The sequence below is a fragment of the Delphinapterus leucas genome, chromosome 2, assembly GCF_059928025.1.
Source record: "Delphinapterus leucas isolate spDelLeu-1000000601 "Yukka" chromosome 2, BTC_Dleu_Yukka2, whole genome shotgun sequence".
Classification (NCBI taxonomy): Eukaryota; Metazoa; Chordata; class Mammalia; order Artiodactyla; family Monodontidae; genus Delphinapterus; species Delphinapterus leucas.
In genome coordinates, this window is record NC_143130.1 from 156576405 (window position 1) to 156593645 (window position 17241).

Here is a 17241-nt window from a genome sequence, read left to right on the forward strand (position 1 = left end):
TCCCCCCGCCCACTCCCCTGTATTCCACCAAACCTAGCTGGAAGCCGGTTGGCAAGGGAGCCTGGGGAATGTAGTTTCTTATGAGATTAAGGGGGTGGGATGGATGTCAGAGCAAGTGGAGTGGGTGACGGAGCAACTATGTTCTGTAAGACATTGCCGTCAGCAGTTTTAGATCAGGATCTCTGTCGGTCTGCACTTCAGGCTGGAAATACAGATTCTGGATTTATCAGCAAGGAGACTCATGGGAGCTGAATCTGGGGCAGTAGCTGAGATGACTTAGAAAAGCTATATAGAGTAAAAATAAAAGGAGGGGGCAAAGAAAGAGCTGTGAGGAGCATCATGCCCAGGAGGATGAGTTCCGGAGGGAACTAAGAAGGCATGGTCAGAGGGGTTAGAGGAGAGCCAGGACTGAGCAGCTACATCCAATGAGAACAAGGTAGAGAAGAGAGCACTGTCAGTTATCTAGCATCCCAACTGATACAACCGCTAGTCTGCGCGATGAGCCACCTGAAAACGCAGTGGCTTAGAACATCAGTCGTGTATTTTGCTCGTGACTCTGCAACCTGGGCAGGGCGTGGCAGAGAGACTCGTCTCTGTTTCATGTGGCACCAGCTGGGGCGGCTTAACTGCAACAGGAGGACCCACTCCCACGGCTGGCCAGTTGGTTCTGGCTGTTGGCTGGGAGCTCAGCCGGGGCTGTGGGTCAGGGCCTTAGACCCTCACCAAGGCCTCTCCAAGGCTGGTTGGGCTTCCTCACAGCATGGTGGCTGGGTTCTAAGAGGCAGTGTCCCAAGAGAATAAGGCTGAAAGCACATCATAGTTTTATGACCTAGCCGTGGCAGTCACGCAGGTTACTTCTTCCTTACTTTATTGGTAAGAGCAAGAGTCACAGAGTCCCCCTTGGTTTAAGAGGCAGGGAAATAGACTCTACCTCCTGATGGGCGAGTGGCACGGTTCCAGAAGAGCATTAGAGCGGGAGGTACTGTTGCAGCCATTTTGGAAAATATAATCTGTCAGAATTACTGCATGTTGTCAAATGCAACATAAATTTGTGAAGCTCTGGAAAGAGTATTTTGGATTTGGCGGCTTAGAGTTCTTGGGAAGAGCAGGGAGAGTGGGGTGAGTGGGGTGGAAGAGAATTGAGGCCTCAAGGAGCAGAGACGGTTAATGTAGACTACTCTTTTCATGTTTAGCCATGGATGGTGGGGGAGGGTGAGCATAGTGGTTAGAGCAGAGCACAGGCTTAGCGGCGGGGACCTGGGGCAGGCTGTAGCTGATGGGGAAGGGGCAGCGGAGCCGGGGACTTGGAGATTTAGGAGAGGAAGTAACTGATAGATCTGGTTTAGGAGGAGCCTGGAGGGATTGGGCTCCAAGGACGCAGGTGGAAACATTAGGCTTTGGCAGCCTTTGTTTGAGGCTAGAGGAAGGTAGTAAGGCTGGGTACAGATGAGTGAGTGGGGCAGAGGGGGAAGGTGGGGAAAGTGGACAGCTGAGCCATACCAGCCTGATAGCCTCTATTTTTTCTCTGAAGTAGGAGGTAAGACCATCTGCTGAGAAAGAGGGGGTAGGAGGTGGCATGGAGGCTTGAGCGGGGAAATGAAGGTTTGGAATATTGCTGGGTGCAGTGGAAAAGGGAGCTGACCGGGACTCGGGAGCGGGGTTGCCGAGTGGCATTGGGCAGCCACCTGGAAACCTTAGTTTTCTGAAGCATCAGTCAGTAGCTATGGAACAGCCATAGATGCAAGTTCACTGTGAGTCTCAGAGGATCCCTGGGTGTCCTGGGACCCAGCAGCCATGCCTGCATTAGCTGGGAACCTGTCTCTGCCCGGTGGTGCCAGCAGACCCACTGGGGCTGGGAGGACAGCTGACATCTTTTCTTTGCTGAGAGCCTCACTGCTCCCTAAGTAATGGTGGCCGTAAGGTCAATATCAATAATAGTAGAAATAAAAATTTGGCGTCTTCCGGCCTGGGACAAGCATCCGATGCTTTTCTTGGAAGTTACCAGCCCTGTGACTCTGTGCAGAGCACAGAGTGGCTCCTTCGCGGTGGCTGGGGCTGGGATCGCGAGGCAGATCAGAGACCTGCGCTCACAGCCTTCAGGAGAGAAGCTGGAAATGAGGCCTGAGGTCACCACCTCCACGGACCGTCAGCATTAGCAGCAGCACAGAGTGGTACTGCCTTGTCGCTGGGCTTGGCCTCTGGTGGAAAAAAGTCCTATCTGGTCACCCTTTCTGCTTTACAACTAAGAGGTGCCAACTGGAAAGCTCATTTTGTTTTATATTTGAAATGAGTATTACTATTTTTTTCTAAGTCCAGACCTAAATGGTGCCTTGATTTTAGGAATGACACATGCTCCAGTGTGCTTGGTAGGAAAAAAATGATTTCTAGGAGGCATTAGGGCTATCGTACCCACCAGAAACTTAGAGACAGAGGGGAGGCAAAGCTACTTTCCTGAAGAGCCTTCTGGTGTTTCTTTTCATGCCAATTCCAGGTATTGTGTGTCCTCATGCTTCTCTCCCACTGCCCACTATTGTCTCTCTCTCATCTCCAACCCTGTGATTGATCACAGCCTGGTCTTGAGAGGAAGAAAACCCGATTAAAGTAGTTCATACTAAGGAGAGAGTGGCTAATAGGCTTAACCTCTGGATATTTGCAGTTTAAGAAGTGGGCTTGTAAATCCAAACACATATCTGCTGTAAGGATAGAGGTTTGCAGAAATGAGACTTTTGAGAATAAGGAGGTGGGGGCTACTAGCTATATCAGTTAGTATGCTTTTAACTGCGTGTATCAGGACATCCAACTAAAAGTGGTATAAATAATAGTAACCTATATTATCTTACATTACAAGACATCTGGAAGTAGGGTCAGCTGTTTCACGGTTGACTAATGCATCACTTCTTTGTGGTTTTTAAGGACCCAGGTTCTTTATGTCTTCCACTCTGCCAGCTCAGCTTCCTGGCTTGTCCTTCTAAGGTAGTGCCCCTCATAGCTGCAAAACAGCTGCGGGGTTCCTGCTATTACAAGTAGATGACATCCAGATGCCAGAGAGGGCCTGTTTCTTCCCTCATATTAAAAAGTAGCCCCTTAATAGAATTCATTTCAGTTTTCATTGGCCAGAAGCAGGCCCACATCCCCAAGACTGAATCAGTCTTGGCAAGAGGATTGGGACCACTTTGATTGGCTTAGGCCAATCATGGTTTGCCTTCTCAGGCTAAGGCCTGCCTTCCTTGAAGGACAAGAAAGATGCAGAAAATTGAGGTTCTGTTAGCCAGGAAGTTGGCACCCAATAGCATGTGCCACCCTGGTGTTTTGTGTCTCCTCCTCTTGGGGAAGGGGATGGTCTCGGTGATAGCTGTTGACCAGCGCTAGAGAAACAGAGACTGACTCTCAGTAAATGGTGATGAACTTGATGGTGTCGGTGACTTTGCACAAAAGAGAAAGGCACAGCCAAGGGTGTTTTCAGCTTTGTCATTATCACCTGATATTGTCCCTTTAAGCTGGGGCAACTCTACTTCTAGATGCATGGCCAGTGACTCTTATTGATTTGAGTGGCTGTCCAGAGCCAGACTAATTGGGCCCAGAGATTGGAACAGTGATTCAGCAGCAAGGGGAGAACTGACAAGGCAGAGTCTGTCTGCTGGCGGGCTGGCTTTGCAGCAGTTCTTGCCTGCCCACGATAGCAGGGAGCTTAGCAGGCCGGGTCTCACTGCCACGCTCACCATTTGAGAACAGGGTAGGACTCAGTTGATGCATGAGGCAGTAATAAGACCATCATTCCCAGGTCCCAATAGCACTATCCTGTATCACTCCCTGTTATCCCTTAAGCTTCTGAAATTGATGATGAACACCCCTGTGCTCTATCACCCCCTAAAGAATCTAACTCATGGCCAGGCTCCCTGCCCTTCATGTACCACCTGTCCCCAAGGTGCTCTGCAGCATTAGGGTAGAACTCTCTGATCTGAGCACCAGAATCCCATCCACCCACCATTTGATGTCATCCAGCCCATACCAAGGGTCTCTAAAAGTAAAGACCTGTGACAGTTATGTTTTTGATTTTTTTTGAACAACATTTTCAATGCATGCTGTCTGTCATCTTGTTTCTTTTCTGAATGTGTTGATTGAACAGTGGGTGGCTAGGTAATGTTTGTGTTGGCACAGAATCCAACAGCTGATTTTATTTTTTTTAAATACATTTTTAAAAGCCCCAGAGATGTAGACCATCCCATGGAAACTTCTCTTCACCCTGTAATTCTGCTTTCTAAAAAGTATGCACTTTAATAACTTATCAGAACAAAGATTAACCCCATGAATGGTAAGCTATTTGCATCACTCTGAACTGATTTTCGATCCTTGTCGAACATCCATTTTTACCAGTTCAGATCCGTGTAGGCGTTCTATTTAGTGTCCTGTTTTTCCATAGAACATTATTTCTTTTATAATATATAATAACTTGATAGCAGTAACTCGAATTTCAGTTGCATTTTACAGTTTACAAAGCTCTTTTTATGCCTTATCTCAAGCTTCCTGTTGTATTGTCCTGTACTGTATTGCCTGAGACAGGGCTGCATAAAGAAGTGAAAAAAAAAACCAAAAAACCAACACGTGGGTCCAAGTCTCGCATTTGAAATTAAAAGCTATGTGACCTTGAGAAATGCTTTAACCTCTTGGATCTGATTCCCTTCTCTGTGAAATGGACAAGAAGAGGAAGAAATGAGAGCATGTATATAAAGTGCCTCATAGCGCACTGCCTATGCCTGGATAATGATAATTCCCCCCTTTTTTTTTTTTGCTATTATAAATAGCAGTCACTAGTTTTCAAACTTTTATGTGACTCTCAATTTTTCTATTACATTTCTGTGTGGCTCATAATTTATTTTTCCTACTGTGAGCCAATAGCCCTATAGGAGAATGATTTCATTATTATACCTTGAAGGAAGTATTAATTGTTGAATATACCTTGATTGATTAACAAGACTCCAAATCAAGTAGAATATTCTCAGTCATCGTAAAACCGTGGTTCCCCAGAGTTCAGAGGTAGTCCTTTCTCCACCAAAATCTTAGAGGCATAAAAACTTAATGCATTTGGGTCATGCACATGTGAACATATAATTATTTCTGGGGAGAGGGCAAACCCTTTGGAATGTTCATTTATTCATTCACTCATTCATTCATGTGCATATTCAGTAAACATCCGCTGGTTATTGAGTACGTGCTGGGCACTGGTGGAAAACTGGCTGCTGGAAGAATTTTATGGAGAAGATAAATTTGGGAGAAAAATCAAAAAGTCAAATTGATAACAACACCTGTTTTATTTTTGTTGATTGCATGTGTTGTCAAAAAAGAAAAACTTGAATCTACTTAGGGCAGGCTGTTGAGAACGGAATTGAATAAAAACAGAAGGTGAAACTGAGGAGTTTTATTTTATTTTCCCAAGCCAAGAACAGTCTAAAGTGACAGCAGCCCAAACCATTTTAGACTTGGACCAGACAAGTTTTAACCTGACCCCTCTCCCCACCCACTGTGAAGTTCAAGGGGTTGATAACCCCCCTGAATTATGTACAAAATTATGGGAGTATTTACATTTTCTGGGCTTCATAGCTGGCATCAAAATTTCAAATTGGTGACTTCCTATAAAGGGGATGGTGTCCTATAAAGCTAAGAACCCCTGACTTCCATTCAAACAGACCCTCTCATTTTAAAGGAACCAAGGAAGTGACATGCCAACCACCACAGAATGCTTTTGAGACCAGTTTTATGAGTAGTGCAACGTTTTTTGGGTTATGAATTAGTTTACTAATTAGTTATTAGCAGTTAATATCAATCAATACAATCTTTAGCTGCTTTTATGATTCATGACATTAAGTATTAATAATAATCAATAGTACTAGTAATGACTAATCACATAATTGATTAGTAACAGAAGAGTCTTTAAAGTGCCTTTCAGTGCTGTTTGGATATTAATGATAATTAATGATAATTAATGATAATTAAAAATTTCACAAATAGCAGTGACCATACAAATGATGAGGAGTTATTGTGTGGCCAGAAGCCTCATCTCCTGGTATAGACTCTACTGGGCTACCTGTGGGTCTCTGTGTATACCTTGGTCCAAAGTCATTACCAAGAAGGTAATCAGTACATTTTGATTGAACAAATGAGTGAGACTCATTGTGGCTCCTTCCTTGTCCCTCCTGGGTGAGAAGCTCTGGAATCTAGGCTGGAGCAAAACACCCAAGAGGGTTCTTGCTTGAACTCAGAGCCCAGAGATTGGAATTCAGGTGCCTCGGATGACAGGTGTGCCCTTAGCCTGGGCTGGGCAGGTGCTTCTGTTTCCTGTGCACCAGCTCTGCCTCCCCTTCGGTGACAGCTGAGGGCCATCTGAGGGCACGATGATGAGACAGGATGCCCGGCTCTGACACATGCGGCCTGGGCCTCACTGTTGCCACCTCTTCCTTCTTGTTTCGTGTGACGGAAACAGAAACAAAACATAAACTAAATCGATTATCATAAGGCCACAGGTCTAGCCCCTGAAAGACTAGACAAGACTTAAAGGAAATTAGACTGCAGCCGAATGTAATTAAAAAGGGTTTGAGAGAAACTGAGTATAATAACCCTGTGTGATGATTCTTTTAGAGTGGCGTCGGGTACATTGCCTCGGACATAGGATTTAAAAACAAAGCTGTAGAATGCCTTGTAGTTAACGGCCCTACTTTAGATTTACTTCTTTGTGCTGCATGTGCCTAATTACAGTGTTGGACATCATATCATAAACCAGGGCAAGCAGAAGCACGAGACAAGCCTCATAGCTGGGGCTCGGTAAGGCCTTCTGGATAGACTGGGTGGTGTCTTGGTCAGCTCAGGCTGCCATAACAAAATACCATAGACTGGGAGGCTTAAATGACAGACACTTATTTCTCACAGTTCTAGAGGCTGGGAAGTCTAAGATCAAGGTGCCAGCTGATTCGGTTCCTGGTAGGAGCCTCTTCCTGGCTTGTAGACAGATGGCTGCCTTCTCCCTGTGTCCTCACCTGGCGAAGAAGCGGAGAGCCCTGGTCTCTCTTTCTCTTCTTATAAGGACACTAATCTTGTCACAGGGGCCCTACTTTCATGAGCTCATCTAGACCCAATTACTTCCCAAAGGCCCCACCTCCAAACACCATCACCCTGAGGTTAGGGCTTAACATATGAATTTGGGGGCTACATAAGCATTAAGTCCGTAACAGATGGGGAAGGTCTCTTGGTACCAATAGGCCCATGGTTCTTTAGTTCTCGTTCCTTGTCCTTCTGCTCTAGCCAGGGCTAGAGATGGGGATTCTCAGAGGACTATACCAAGAATTACTGGGAGGATCTATCAGTGGTTCTCCCCAGGCCCGACTTTGAACACCAACAGGAGGGCTTATAGAAGAACAGGAGAGGTGCCTTCTGTGTCCCTCCCTCTCTCCACCCCCCACCCCCGCCCCACCCCCCAATGCTGGAACATCCCCCATGTCCCTGGCATCACCCTTGCTTACCCACTACGGTGCTATAGTCTGTGAACTTGTGAGACCATCTCAAATCCAGAGCTCCAGTGGTGGGGTAGCCTCGGAACTGAGTCCCTGTCCACGGAGGGGCCGTGATGTGCTCTGCAGATGTCCCTGGGCTCTTGTTCTCTGCCAGTGATGTTTGTTTCACGTAATTAAACTGACAGCTGAAATGCCAGGTAAGTCTTCTGAAACGTCCACTGTGGGCCCAGATCTCCCAAAATCCAAGCTTTTTACCCAAGTGGTCAAATCCCTTATCTCTTACTCCTCTTGTCTTAGCCAACCTTGGTTTCTTATTCCAATTTGATGTTTTATCATGAAATATTTTAGATGTATTCAATACAAAAAGCATAGAAAATAATATAAATGCTCAGGTACCAACCACTCAGCCTAAGAAATAAACAAAATGTAGCTGCTGCCCCCTCCCAGCCCTTTATAAACAGGACCACGAAGCACAAATCTGGGAGAAGCAAAGGCAGCAATTCAGCAACGTGCTTAAGAACAAGGGTTTTGGGGCCGGGTAGACCCAAGGGGAATTCTGGCTCGGCTTCCTTGCTGGGCAAATCCAGGAAAATCACATAACCTCTCGGAGCCTCAACTTTCTTAACCTGTAAAATGAAGATGATAAGGGTGTGTACCTCCCGGAGACACTGTGAAGAAGAAATGGAGGAATAAGGCAGGTAATAGTGCTTACCCAGTGCTGGGCGAGTGGGCAGCGCTCAGTAAATGGTGGCGGTGGTTTCTGCTCGCGGCTGCTGGGCTTTCATAATCTTGGATTTGGACTACAGAGGTGGGCCCCAGGGGAGCCGTTTGCCCACCCACCCTTACTCCAGGGGCGGCCTGGGGACTTGTCAACGCCCAGACCCAGGCAGGAGGACAGAGCATGTACCTCCCTTGGTGGGGGCCGTGGACAGACTGATGGGGTGCTTGATGGGTTTTAGGTGCTCGTCCTGGCCGTGAAGCAGCTATTTCCGGAGTTTGAGTTCATGTGGTTGGTGGATGAAGCCAAGAAGAACCTGCCTTTGGAGCTGGATTTCCTCAACGAGGGGAGGAACGCCGAGAAAGTGGCCCAAATGCTCAAGCACTTTGACTTCCTAAAGGTAGGAGGTCAGGGCCATGGGGCCCTGCTGGTCGGGCGGAAGAGGGCAGGGGAAAACTGGTCCCAGCCCTGAGCATCCCCCCTTGCAAGACATGAGCGGGGACATCTCCTTCCTGAGTCTTCCTTCTGAGGGTGACTGATTTGTCCCTGGTGATGCACATTAAAGCCCTTGAAGGCAAAGTTATCGATACAGATTATCAAAGGGGATTGCTGACTTTTTGAACAAATACTTTTTTATTGAATGACCTGCAGTTGCAAGACCTTGAACACTCCTGAGGGCCTGTAAGCCATGGTTTCCGCCTCCATGAACCATGGGATGATGACATTGATGAAGGTGATGGTGATAGCTAACGCTAGTATACTCTGGCACTGTTCCTAAAGCTTTACCTATATTACATCAGCTCATTGAGTACGCAGGTCTGTATCACACAACACATGTGTCCTAGAAATCTCCACAGTATGCAAAATCGCACGACAGAAACCACAAGGTTTATGGGCAAAATAGGGTTAGGCTTACCACATTCAAAAATGTCACCAGTGACCCAGAAAGTAAAAGCGGATAGGAACCTAATGAAATGGTAGCATAGTTTTACACATGGTAAGTGGCTAAGAAATACATTAAGACCACAGTACACACGCCACTTTACTTGACATGGGCTTGCGGAAGTGGGCATCAGAAGAGGGGCTGCTTAGGGGTTACTGTGAAGAGGTGGAAGGAGGGTCATCTGAAATTGGACAGCTGTTGTGACGCCAGTTATGGGTGAGTGTAACCCATAACACACATGGTGATGTTTGAGGTGTGTCTGCTCTGTGTATTCCTGTGTGGATCAGCTGGATACAGTTTTCTGCTTTTCCGAGTATTTCTCGCAGATGGTACTGCACATAAGTGAATGTAAAATTTGTGTTATGATCAAATTGTTCCCTAATTTATCAGTCACATTGGAACAGATTTGTGTTTTCAAGTATTTACTAGGACTGCTGGTGTGATAGGAGACACTTACTGTGGGAAACAACATCAAATGACACAGAGTCCCAGCTCAGTGAGAGGTCCTGCTCTAAGGATTCAGAAGGGACTTCTGTGGGGAGCAGGGCAGGGAAGGCTCCAATGAGGAGTTGGCCTTGGAGTTGGTCTTTGAGGACTGTCCTGATGTTCCCCACAGGGCCCGTGGAGGTCAGAGTGAGAGAGATGCATGTCCACACCACTGCTCTTCCAACACATTTTGTCCATGGTGGGGCTTGGATTCATTTTCCGGGGGTACCACTTCATCACAGCAGTGCAGGGGTTGGGTCCCTCTGGCAGTCTGCATGGAGAGATTGACTTTCAACTCTTGGAAGAGATCAACCCTTTGCTCTTAACTGGGGAGGCCTGGAGAATGTGGGAGGGGGAGGCACAGGGCTCCAGGTACTAGTTCTGGAGCAAACAGTCAAGTGGGGCTCTTCCTGGGGTGGGTGTCTCAGCATGTGGACTGGAAGGTCTCTTGCTCTGGACTAAGGTATCCACGTGGCTTCTGAAGACATCCTGAGAAACAGAGACTGTGCTTATACTGTACTTCTGCTATCCGGATTGATTAATAGAGATGGGGAGACTGAGGGTGCATCTACCCTAGCTGCCTGAGAGTCCTAGAGCTTGGTTCACGGGAGGAAGACCTACAACTGTGATGAGCAGTGTGGTGTCTTGATACGCTGGTTTGGTGGAAGGTGTAGCCACTGGCAAAGTTCAGCTTTTTGAGTGAGTCGGGGGTCAGGTCTGTCCAGATGCCCCCAGCGTGCTTGACTGGCTTTGCCTTAAACAGCCCTACGAGGCAAATGCCATTATTCGTACAGACCCTCTTGCTTGGGCAAATCCAGATGATCTGGTAACATTGCCCCAGCCTTGAGCTTCAAACCACCAATTCAATGAAATCTTGGCTTTCTAATGCAAGTAATAATATTAACTAATTAGAATAATGCTGTGGGGTCTGAATTATGCTTCCACTTACGTAATCCTTTTCTTTCAGTCCATTATTCCACATTTATGGAGCATTTCCTGAGCCTCTTGCTGTGCTAGGATCTGGAGGGTACCTAGATGAGTAAGAGATGGTTGGCTCCTGCCTGGGAAGACGTCCCATCTAGTGGGGGACAAACACACAGCATGTTGTTATAGTACGGGTTGGTTAGCACTATGCCAGAGACTGATCTATGTTTCTGTGGATGCCCAAGAGGAAGTACTTAATTCCACCTAGGTAAGGAGCTCAGAGGGGGCTTCCAAGACGTGTTGATTATACAAAGGGATGGGCAATGTTTACTGAATGTTTCTTCTGCGGTACTTAACACTATGACGATACTAGGACACTGAATCCTTCCAACAGCCATCATCCCATTTACAGATGGTAGTCTTAGAGGAGAGGAGTTAGGGTACAAACGGGATTTTCTGACTTCAACTCTGAGGCTCGTCTAAGGGCATTCTGTTGCCTTTTAGCCGGCAGGGGTGGTCCTCCGCGCCAAACAACCGGCTCCTCCACTGTTCCCATGGAAACAGCAAAATCGTCCCCTGGCTGGGGCCAGCTAGCATCTGTCAGACCAAGACATGTAATAATAATAATAATAACACAAATTTTTGAAACGAGGATGCCAAATGGGTAAATAATTAGTGTAATGATTTGACCTGCTGCTTCTAAAACCCGCACACCATTCCTGAGACAATGGTAGAATTAAGGCTCCTGAGTAATTAATTTTCTCTAAACACATAACAAGTGGGAAGCAAATTTTGCGTTGCGAACTCCGTTCAGCTCTTAAAACAGGAGATGGATTGCTTTTGCACACTGGCACCCCATCACAACATCTGTGCGTAATTAAGCCTCAGCAAAGAGTTTACCTCTCAGTGTGCGAGGCCTCTTGCAGTGGGGTTTAATGACCTCAGCCCTATGCTATACATCTCCGAGCCTCAGACAAGCACTGAATGCAAACGTGGTGTCGGGGAGACGGGGAGAAGGTGATGGGGCAGCCAGGCCGAACGGTCAGACCAGGGCATTTGTAGATATGGTATCAGAGTGTGTGTATGCTGTGGGGAGGGGACAGGACAAGCAGTGAGGTTTGTGACTGACCTTGGGGACAACTGGGACAAGATAGAGGGAGAAGCCTTATAACCACAGGGTTTGGGACTGGAAGGGATGAGAGTGTGTCTCTATATGTGGAGGTGGGGCTTGGTGGGGAGTTGTCTCTTGAGCAGGGCCCACTCCAGGGTTTTTTAGTGCTAGGTAAGGGGCCTGGGACTCTCCAGAAGCTGTGGGCAAGCCCTGAGGAGATGAGCATGCTTTTGGTGAAACACCATAACTTCCTAAGACTCTCAAAGATCAGGAAGCACTGATGTGTAATAATTAGTTAATAGTTTTTACATGCCTATGCTGTGTTAGACACTTTTAAAGTGCTTTATGTATATTTACTCTTTAATCGTTATACAACCCCACAAGGGAAATGCCATTATTAGCTCCATGTCAGCAGCAGGGAAGCTGAGGCCCAGAGAGATGAAGCCACTTGCCCAGGTTTACACAGTTTCCTGGTAAGGGACAGAGGCAGCCTGGCCCCAAGCCTGCATGTTAAACCTTGAGCTCTTCTCCCTCTGTAATAACTTATGGGCAGATCTGAGTTATGCTGAACTGTCTGTTGCATTAGCTCTCAGCCCTGGTTGTGTTTCAGAACCAGTGAAATTTTACGTGGCTGTCATATAGCAGCTGCCGTGTTGAGCACCAGGACTTCACACATGCTAGTAGGAAGTAAGGAGCGTCGCTTTCCTTGTAGCTGTTGTCACCCTTTTACAGTGAGGGAACTGGCACTCAGAGAGGTTATAAAACTTACCCAAGTCACACAGCTCAGAGGTGGCAGAGCAGGGGCTCCAGCCTGACAGTCTGACTTCAGGTCTATGCTCTGCTCCACTGGGCTCGGCTAATGGGACGACTGTGGCCCTGGATGACGGGGGGCTGGCCCGGACAAGCCAGGTGTGCTGACCAAGCACAGGAACAAAGAGGAAGCACAGGGTCAAGGCCAGTTAATGAGGCTGAGGCCAGGGTTTGGGACTGGAACTTTCCATAATCTGTGCCCTTCTTCCGGGGGTCAGGATTGGCTCTGGTATGGGGGCAGGCAGAGCCTACAGGAGTGGGGCCTCTGCTCTGTGGTGAGAAGTTTAGATGCCAGACCCAGAGGTCCTGATGGCCTATGTGGGGTGAGCAGGCACCCTGGCCAGGAGCCTCTTGGGGTTTATTTTTGTTTGGGCAGGGGACAGGGTGGTTCTTATTGCCTCTTTAAAAATTTTCTGTTTTGGGCTTCCCTGGTGGCGCAGTGGTTGAGAGTACGCCTGCCGATGCAGGGGACACGGCTTCGTGCCCCCTGCCGATGCAGGGGACACGGCTTCGTGCCCTGGTCCGGGAAGATCCCACATGCCACGGAGCGGCTGGGCCCGTGAGCCATGGCCGCTGAGCTTGCACGTCCGGAGCCTGTGCTCCGCAACGGGAGAGGCCACGACAGTAAGAGGCCCGCGTACCGCAAAAAAAAAAAAAAAAAAAACCTTCTCTTTCATTTTCCATTCCTTGATGGAAGAAGCTGAGGAAGGAATGGTGGTGAAACATTGCTGTTGGGGTGAAGTAAATTTCACCTTATAGCCCCGGAGCCTCCTGCTCACGTGATGATTTAGGGACGAGTCACTTGACCTTGTGTCCCCTGTCAAGCCAAGTTTCTCCTAATTGAGCAGGAGGCACGTTTGCATCTTGCAGGCATTTCCATGTTACATCCATCGAAGGGCAACTGCCGCCCTCCCTGAGCTCCCAGGACAAGCCCTTCTGCCTCCCATTGTTTTGCTGTCTCTGCTGTTTCAGAGCTAAGCCGCTGAGGCAGGCGCACATTCCGCTGGGAGACTGGGTTGGTTGCATTTGGAGGGAGACTGGGGGGAAAGGTGGAAGCGAGGGAACCCAGTACACCGGTGACCCTGACAAACAGGCCCAGGGAGTCTCCAGCTTTTGGGTTTTCTCTCTGGTCTGTGGCTCTTTCTTGGCTGTTTTCCCTGTTGCCCCAGGCAGGCACGGAGGGGAGGGGCCTGGCCTCCAGTTTCCAGAGCCCCAGGCACCCACTGCCAAGCTTGGGTCCCATACAATGCAGGGGAAGGACTTAACCCCCAAATATGTCCCTTTCCTTTGGAAGCCACCACCAACAGCAGCAAACTTGCCACTCATATTCTTAAAGAGATTTTTTTGAAGAATGCCAAGCGAGACTGAATTTTAAGTTCAAAGTAACGTAGGGTCACAGATTTCTCTAATGGCCTAGATTTTCAAATGGCAAGAATTGCAGGAAAGGAGCAAACCAAAATGACACCTGATTTCAGTAGGAACTTTTGTTCCAGGGAGTCCAGGGTGTTCACTTGTACGTACGGCACTTTTTGTCCCCAGAGCTCCTTATTGAGATGGAGAAGGAACAATCTCCTTTCTAATGAGGGAAACTGAGGCATGGAGGAGTTAAGTGTCCGGACTCAGACACAACAGTTGTTAGCAGAACCAGGAACAAGAAAGGTTTCTTGGCTTGAGGGCTGCTATCTTACTGCTAGGTGAGCTTTGAGGGTTGGGATGAGGGAAGTCCTTATTCCCCAAAACACTTGAATTAGGTGCCCTTGCTTCGTCATTTGTAAGTGGCATAAACCCATTAAGTTGTTGGGGAATCATGGCATGTTGAAATCCTGGTCATTCCTCCCTCCTGGCCATGGTGGGACTCATAGGTGTCACTCACTCACATGGCAGCCCAGCAGTCCTTGGTGCAGCCCAATCTCTTGGCTACTCCTGGGGAAATCTTCTCTTTTTGGCTGTTGGGTGTCCTTAGAGTCAGAGTGGGTCGGAGAGCATATCAGTTAGGAATGCATTTGTCTGTAAGTAACTGACAGCCCCATTCAGAGTGTCTTAAACAAAAAGGATGTATTTTTCTCACATAGCAAGAAGGCTTGTAGCAGTTGACTGTTGATATTGTCTCAGTGGTTTGACAGTATCAGAGCTGGCATCTCTGTGATTTTCTTACACTTTTCCTCATGGTTATAAGGTAGCTGCTGCAGCTGCAGGTATCACATTCACTCTCAAGGTAAGAAGAGAAGGGTAAGAAGAGTTGCAATATTTACAAACATCCCTTTTTATTAAGAAAATAAAAACCTTCCTACACCCCCTAACAGACCTCCACTTATGTCTCATAAGCCAGAACTGTGTCACATGGCCATAATTATTGCAGGGCAGGCAGGGAAAGTATTTAGTTTCCCCTGTCTCGGGGAAAGAGGAGGATTGGGAATAGGTGTTGGGTTAGGCTTCAGCACTGCCTACCACAGGAGGCTTTAGGAAACGGGCATGAGAAAACTCATGACTTTGTGACTGAAAAATTTATCACTCAGCAAAAATTCATTCATTCAATCATTCATACATATAATAACACCCATTGCACAGGTGAAGAAACTGAGGCAGAGGGTTTATATTCACATGAGGAGCCTGAAATAAGCCTGGTGTGAGAGAGAAATTGCTTCTAACACCAACTCTGGCTCAGATATGAGAGGTTCCATGCATTTTCCCCTAAGTCCCAGTTTTAGTGTGGGCTCTTCATTGTGTCTGGAAGGCACTGAGGAGGGTGGGAAGCCCTTCTCTGGTCCCCAAGCAGGAGGGGTCACTAAAGGAGGCCTTGCGCCTCGCTGGTGGAGGCGGAACAGCCTACCCTTCTCTCTTGGCCTGCCTCCTGCTTTCCCCACCAATCCCTGCTGGGGGGCCTTCCCTTCTGTTCCTGGGAGGAGCGTGTGCTGATGTCTGGCTCACGTGCCTGTCTGCAGCCCCCTTGCCCGCAGCTTCCAGCCTCCTGCCTCCTTCTGACCTGCCCTTTCCTATTCCAGGTCCCCCAGATCTACTGGGAGCTGTCCACCAAGCGGGTCCTTCTGATGGAGTTTGTGGACGGCGGGCAGGTCAACGACAGAGACTACATGGAGAGGAACAAGATTGACGTCAATGAGGTAAGGTCAAGGGCGCTTGGCTGCTGGCGCGGGACGGGGCGGGGCTGCCTAGCAAGGGCAGGTGTGTCTGGGTGAGGTCTCACGGTCTTGAAGTGGGGCCTGTTGTCTGAAGAATTATAACATCTCTGAGCACAAAGCAGCCTTACAGGTCCTCTATGGCAGCTCTCTGCCCATCTCCTAGAACTGGGGTTGGCAGCAGGCAGTGGGGTGGGGCACGTGCTGAGCCCCACCTGACCCTCCCCCAGCAGCGCCTGCCTGGACAGGGGATTACCATCTGTCTTCTTGTGCCATCTGAGCCCCACAGTGCAGAGAAACTGAAGAACAATGGTGCAAATCCATGGGACTTAATCCTCTGCCCCTTGGACCCTGGACACACCTCCTCCCTCTTCCTGCCCTCCCCAGATCTCCAGGTATCAGGCCAAAAGGGCGCGGCAGCAGCCAGCTAGTGGCCTGGAGCGAAAAACAGAGGGGCTTCTGTCTCCTGCCTGCCACCTGATTGGCCTCAGGGAAAGCTGACCGGTGGGCTGGGGCCTGTACCCCATTTTCTTCTTCTTGGTCACCATGGGGTCCCACAGGTAGGGATGAGGTCGTCTTTTTTCCACCAGCATTCATCATTTTTTAGTCCCTACTGTGTGCTAGGTGTGAGGGTTCAGAGAGGAACTAGACACAATTCCCTTTGTCAGGGAGTTCCCAGCCTAGCACTGGAGTCAGACACACAACTCTATCCTTGTAGCCATCTCTCAGGCAACGCAACGAGGGGTGAGCCAGTCCCCAGGGAGCCACAAAGAAGAAGTGCTCACCTCTGCCCCAGGCCGGCTTCCCCAGCAGGATGAGCGGGAATTTGCCAGGGATGTGTGTGTGTGTGTGTGTGTGTGTGTGTCGGGGTGGAGGAGTTGGGGGCGCAGAGGTGGTACTGCAAGGAAGGGTTAAGGAGTGGTGAGGTTTTGCAGGGCTGCAGGCAGATGGTGAAGGCCTGGGGCATGACCCCGAGGTACTGGGGAGTCACTGAAGGGTGAGTAGTGCAGTGACATGACCCCTCTGGCTGGTGGGAGGAAGGAAGGAAAGGGACCAGACCCAGTAGAAGCGAATGCTCTTGGCTACTCCCTCTCAGGCAGCACACGACGATGAGCCTGTGGTCCCAGTGGTGGCCCAGAGGAAAAAGCCATACTTTGGCTCAGCAGACGAGCCAGTGGGAACTGCAGGAGGTGTGCAGATGGTGAGCCCAGGCCTTGGGTGCCTGTGTGGCCTCTGCGATGCGGACGATGACAGCCTTCTAAAAACGTTGGGAGGACCTCCAGAGTTAGTGCACAATGGTGCTTAGAACAGTGCCTGGTGTATGCTGAGCGCTCCAAAATGGCAGCAGGACTGCTGTTTCCACTCTTTTCTTTGGGCTCTGGCCCTTGCTTCCTCCTCCTTTATCTCCTTTTACGGTGAACGTTTGCTGGATGCCTGCCTCCCTGTGCCAGGCCGTTTCCCCATGATAAACTCAGGAGGGAGGTCTTATTGCCTCCATTTTGCAGATGAGGAATCAGAGATTCAGAGAAGGAAGGTAACTTGCCCAAGGTCACACAGCTAGTAGAGCTAGGATTGACACCCAAGTCTCTCTGACTCCAGTACTCCTCTTAGTT

At 48.7% G+C, this 17241-nt stretch overlaps 1 protein-coding gene and 1 pseudogene across 8 annotated transcripts in view; one reads left to right on the top strand and one right to left on the bottom strand.

The window, feature by feature from the left end:
* Positions 1-17241, top strand: part of ADCK1 (aarF domain containing kinase 1) — a 129417-nt gene that overhangs the window by 73304 nt on the left and 38872 nt on the right. For 7 of the 8 annotated variants that reach the window (XM_089908028.1, XM_089908026.1, XM_022576423.2 and 4 more), the window contains 2 exons: positions 8462-8620; positions 15497-15613. In XM_089908028.1, the coding sequence (XP_089764154.1) occupies positions 8462-8620; positions 15497-15613 (276 nt within the window). The remainder of the gene's footprint in view (positions 1-8461; positions 8621-15496; positions 15614-17241) is intronic. The other variant, XM_089908029.1, reaches the window with a different exon arrangement.
* On the bottom strand, positions 9507-14104 carry LOC149750334 (uncharacterized; annotated as a pseudogene).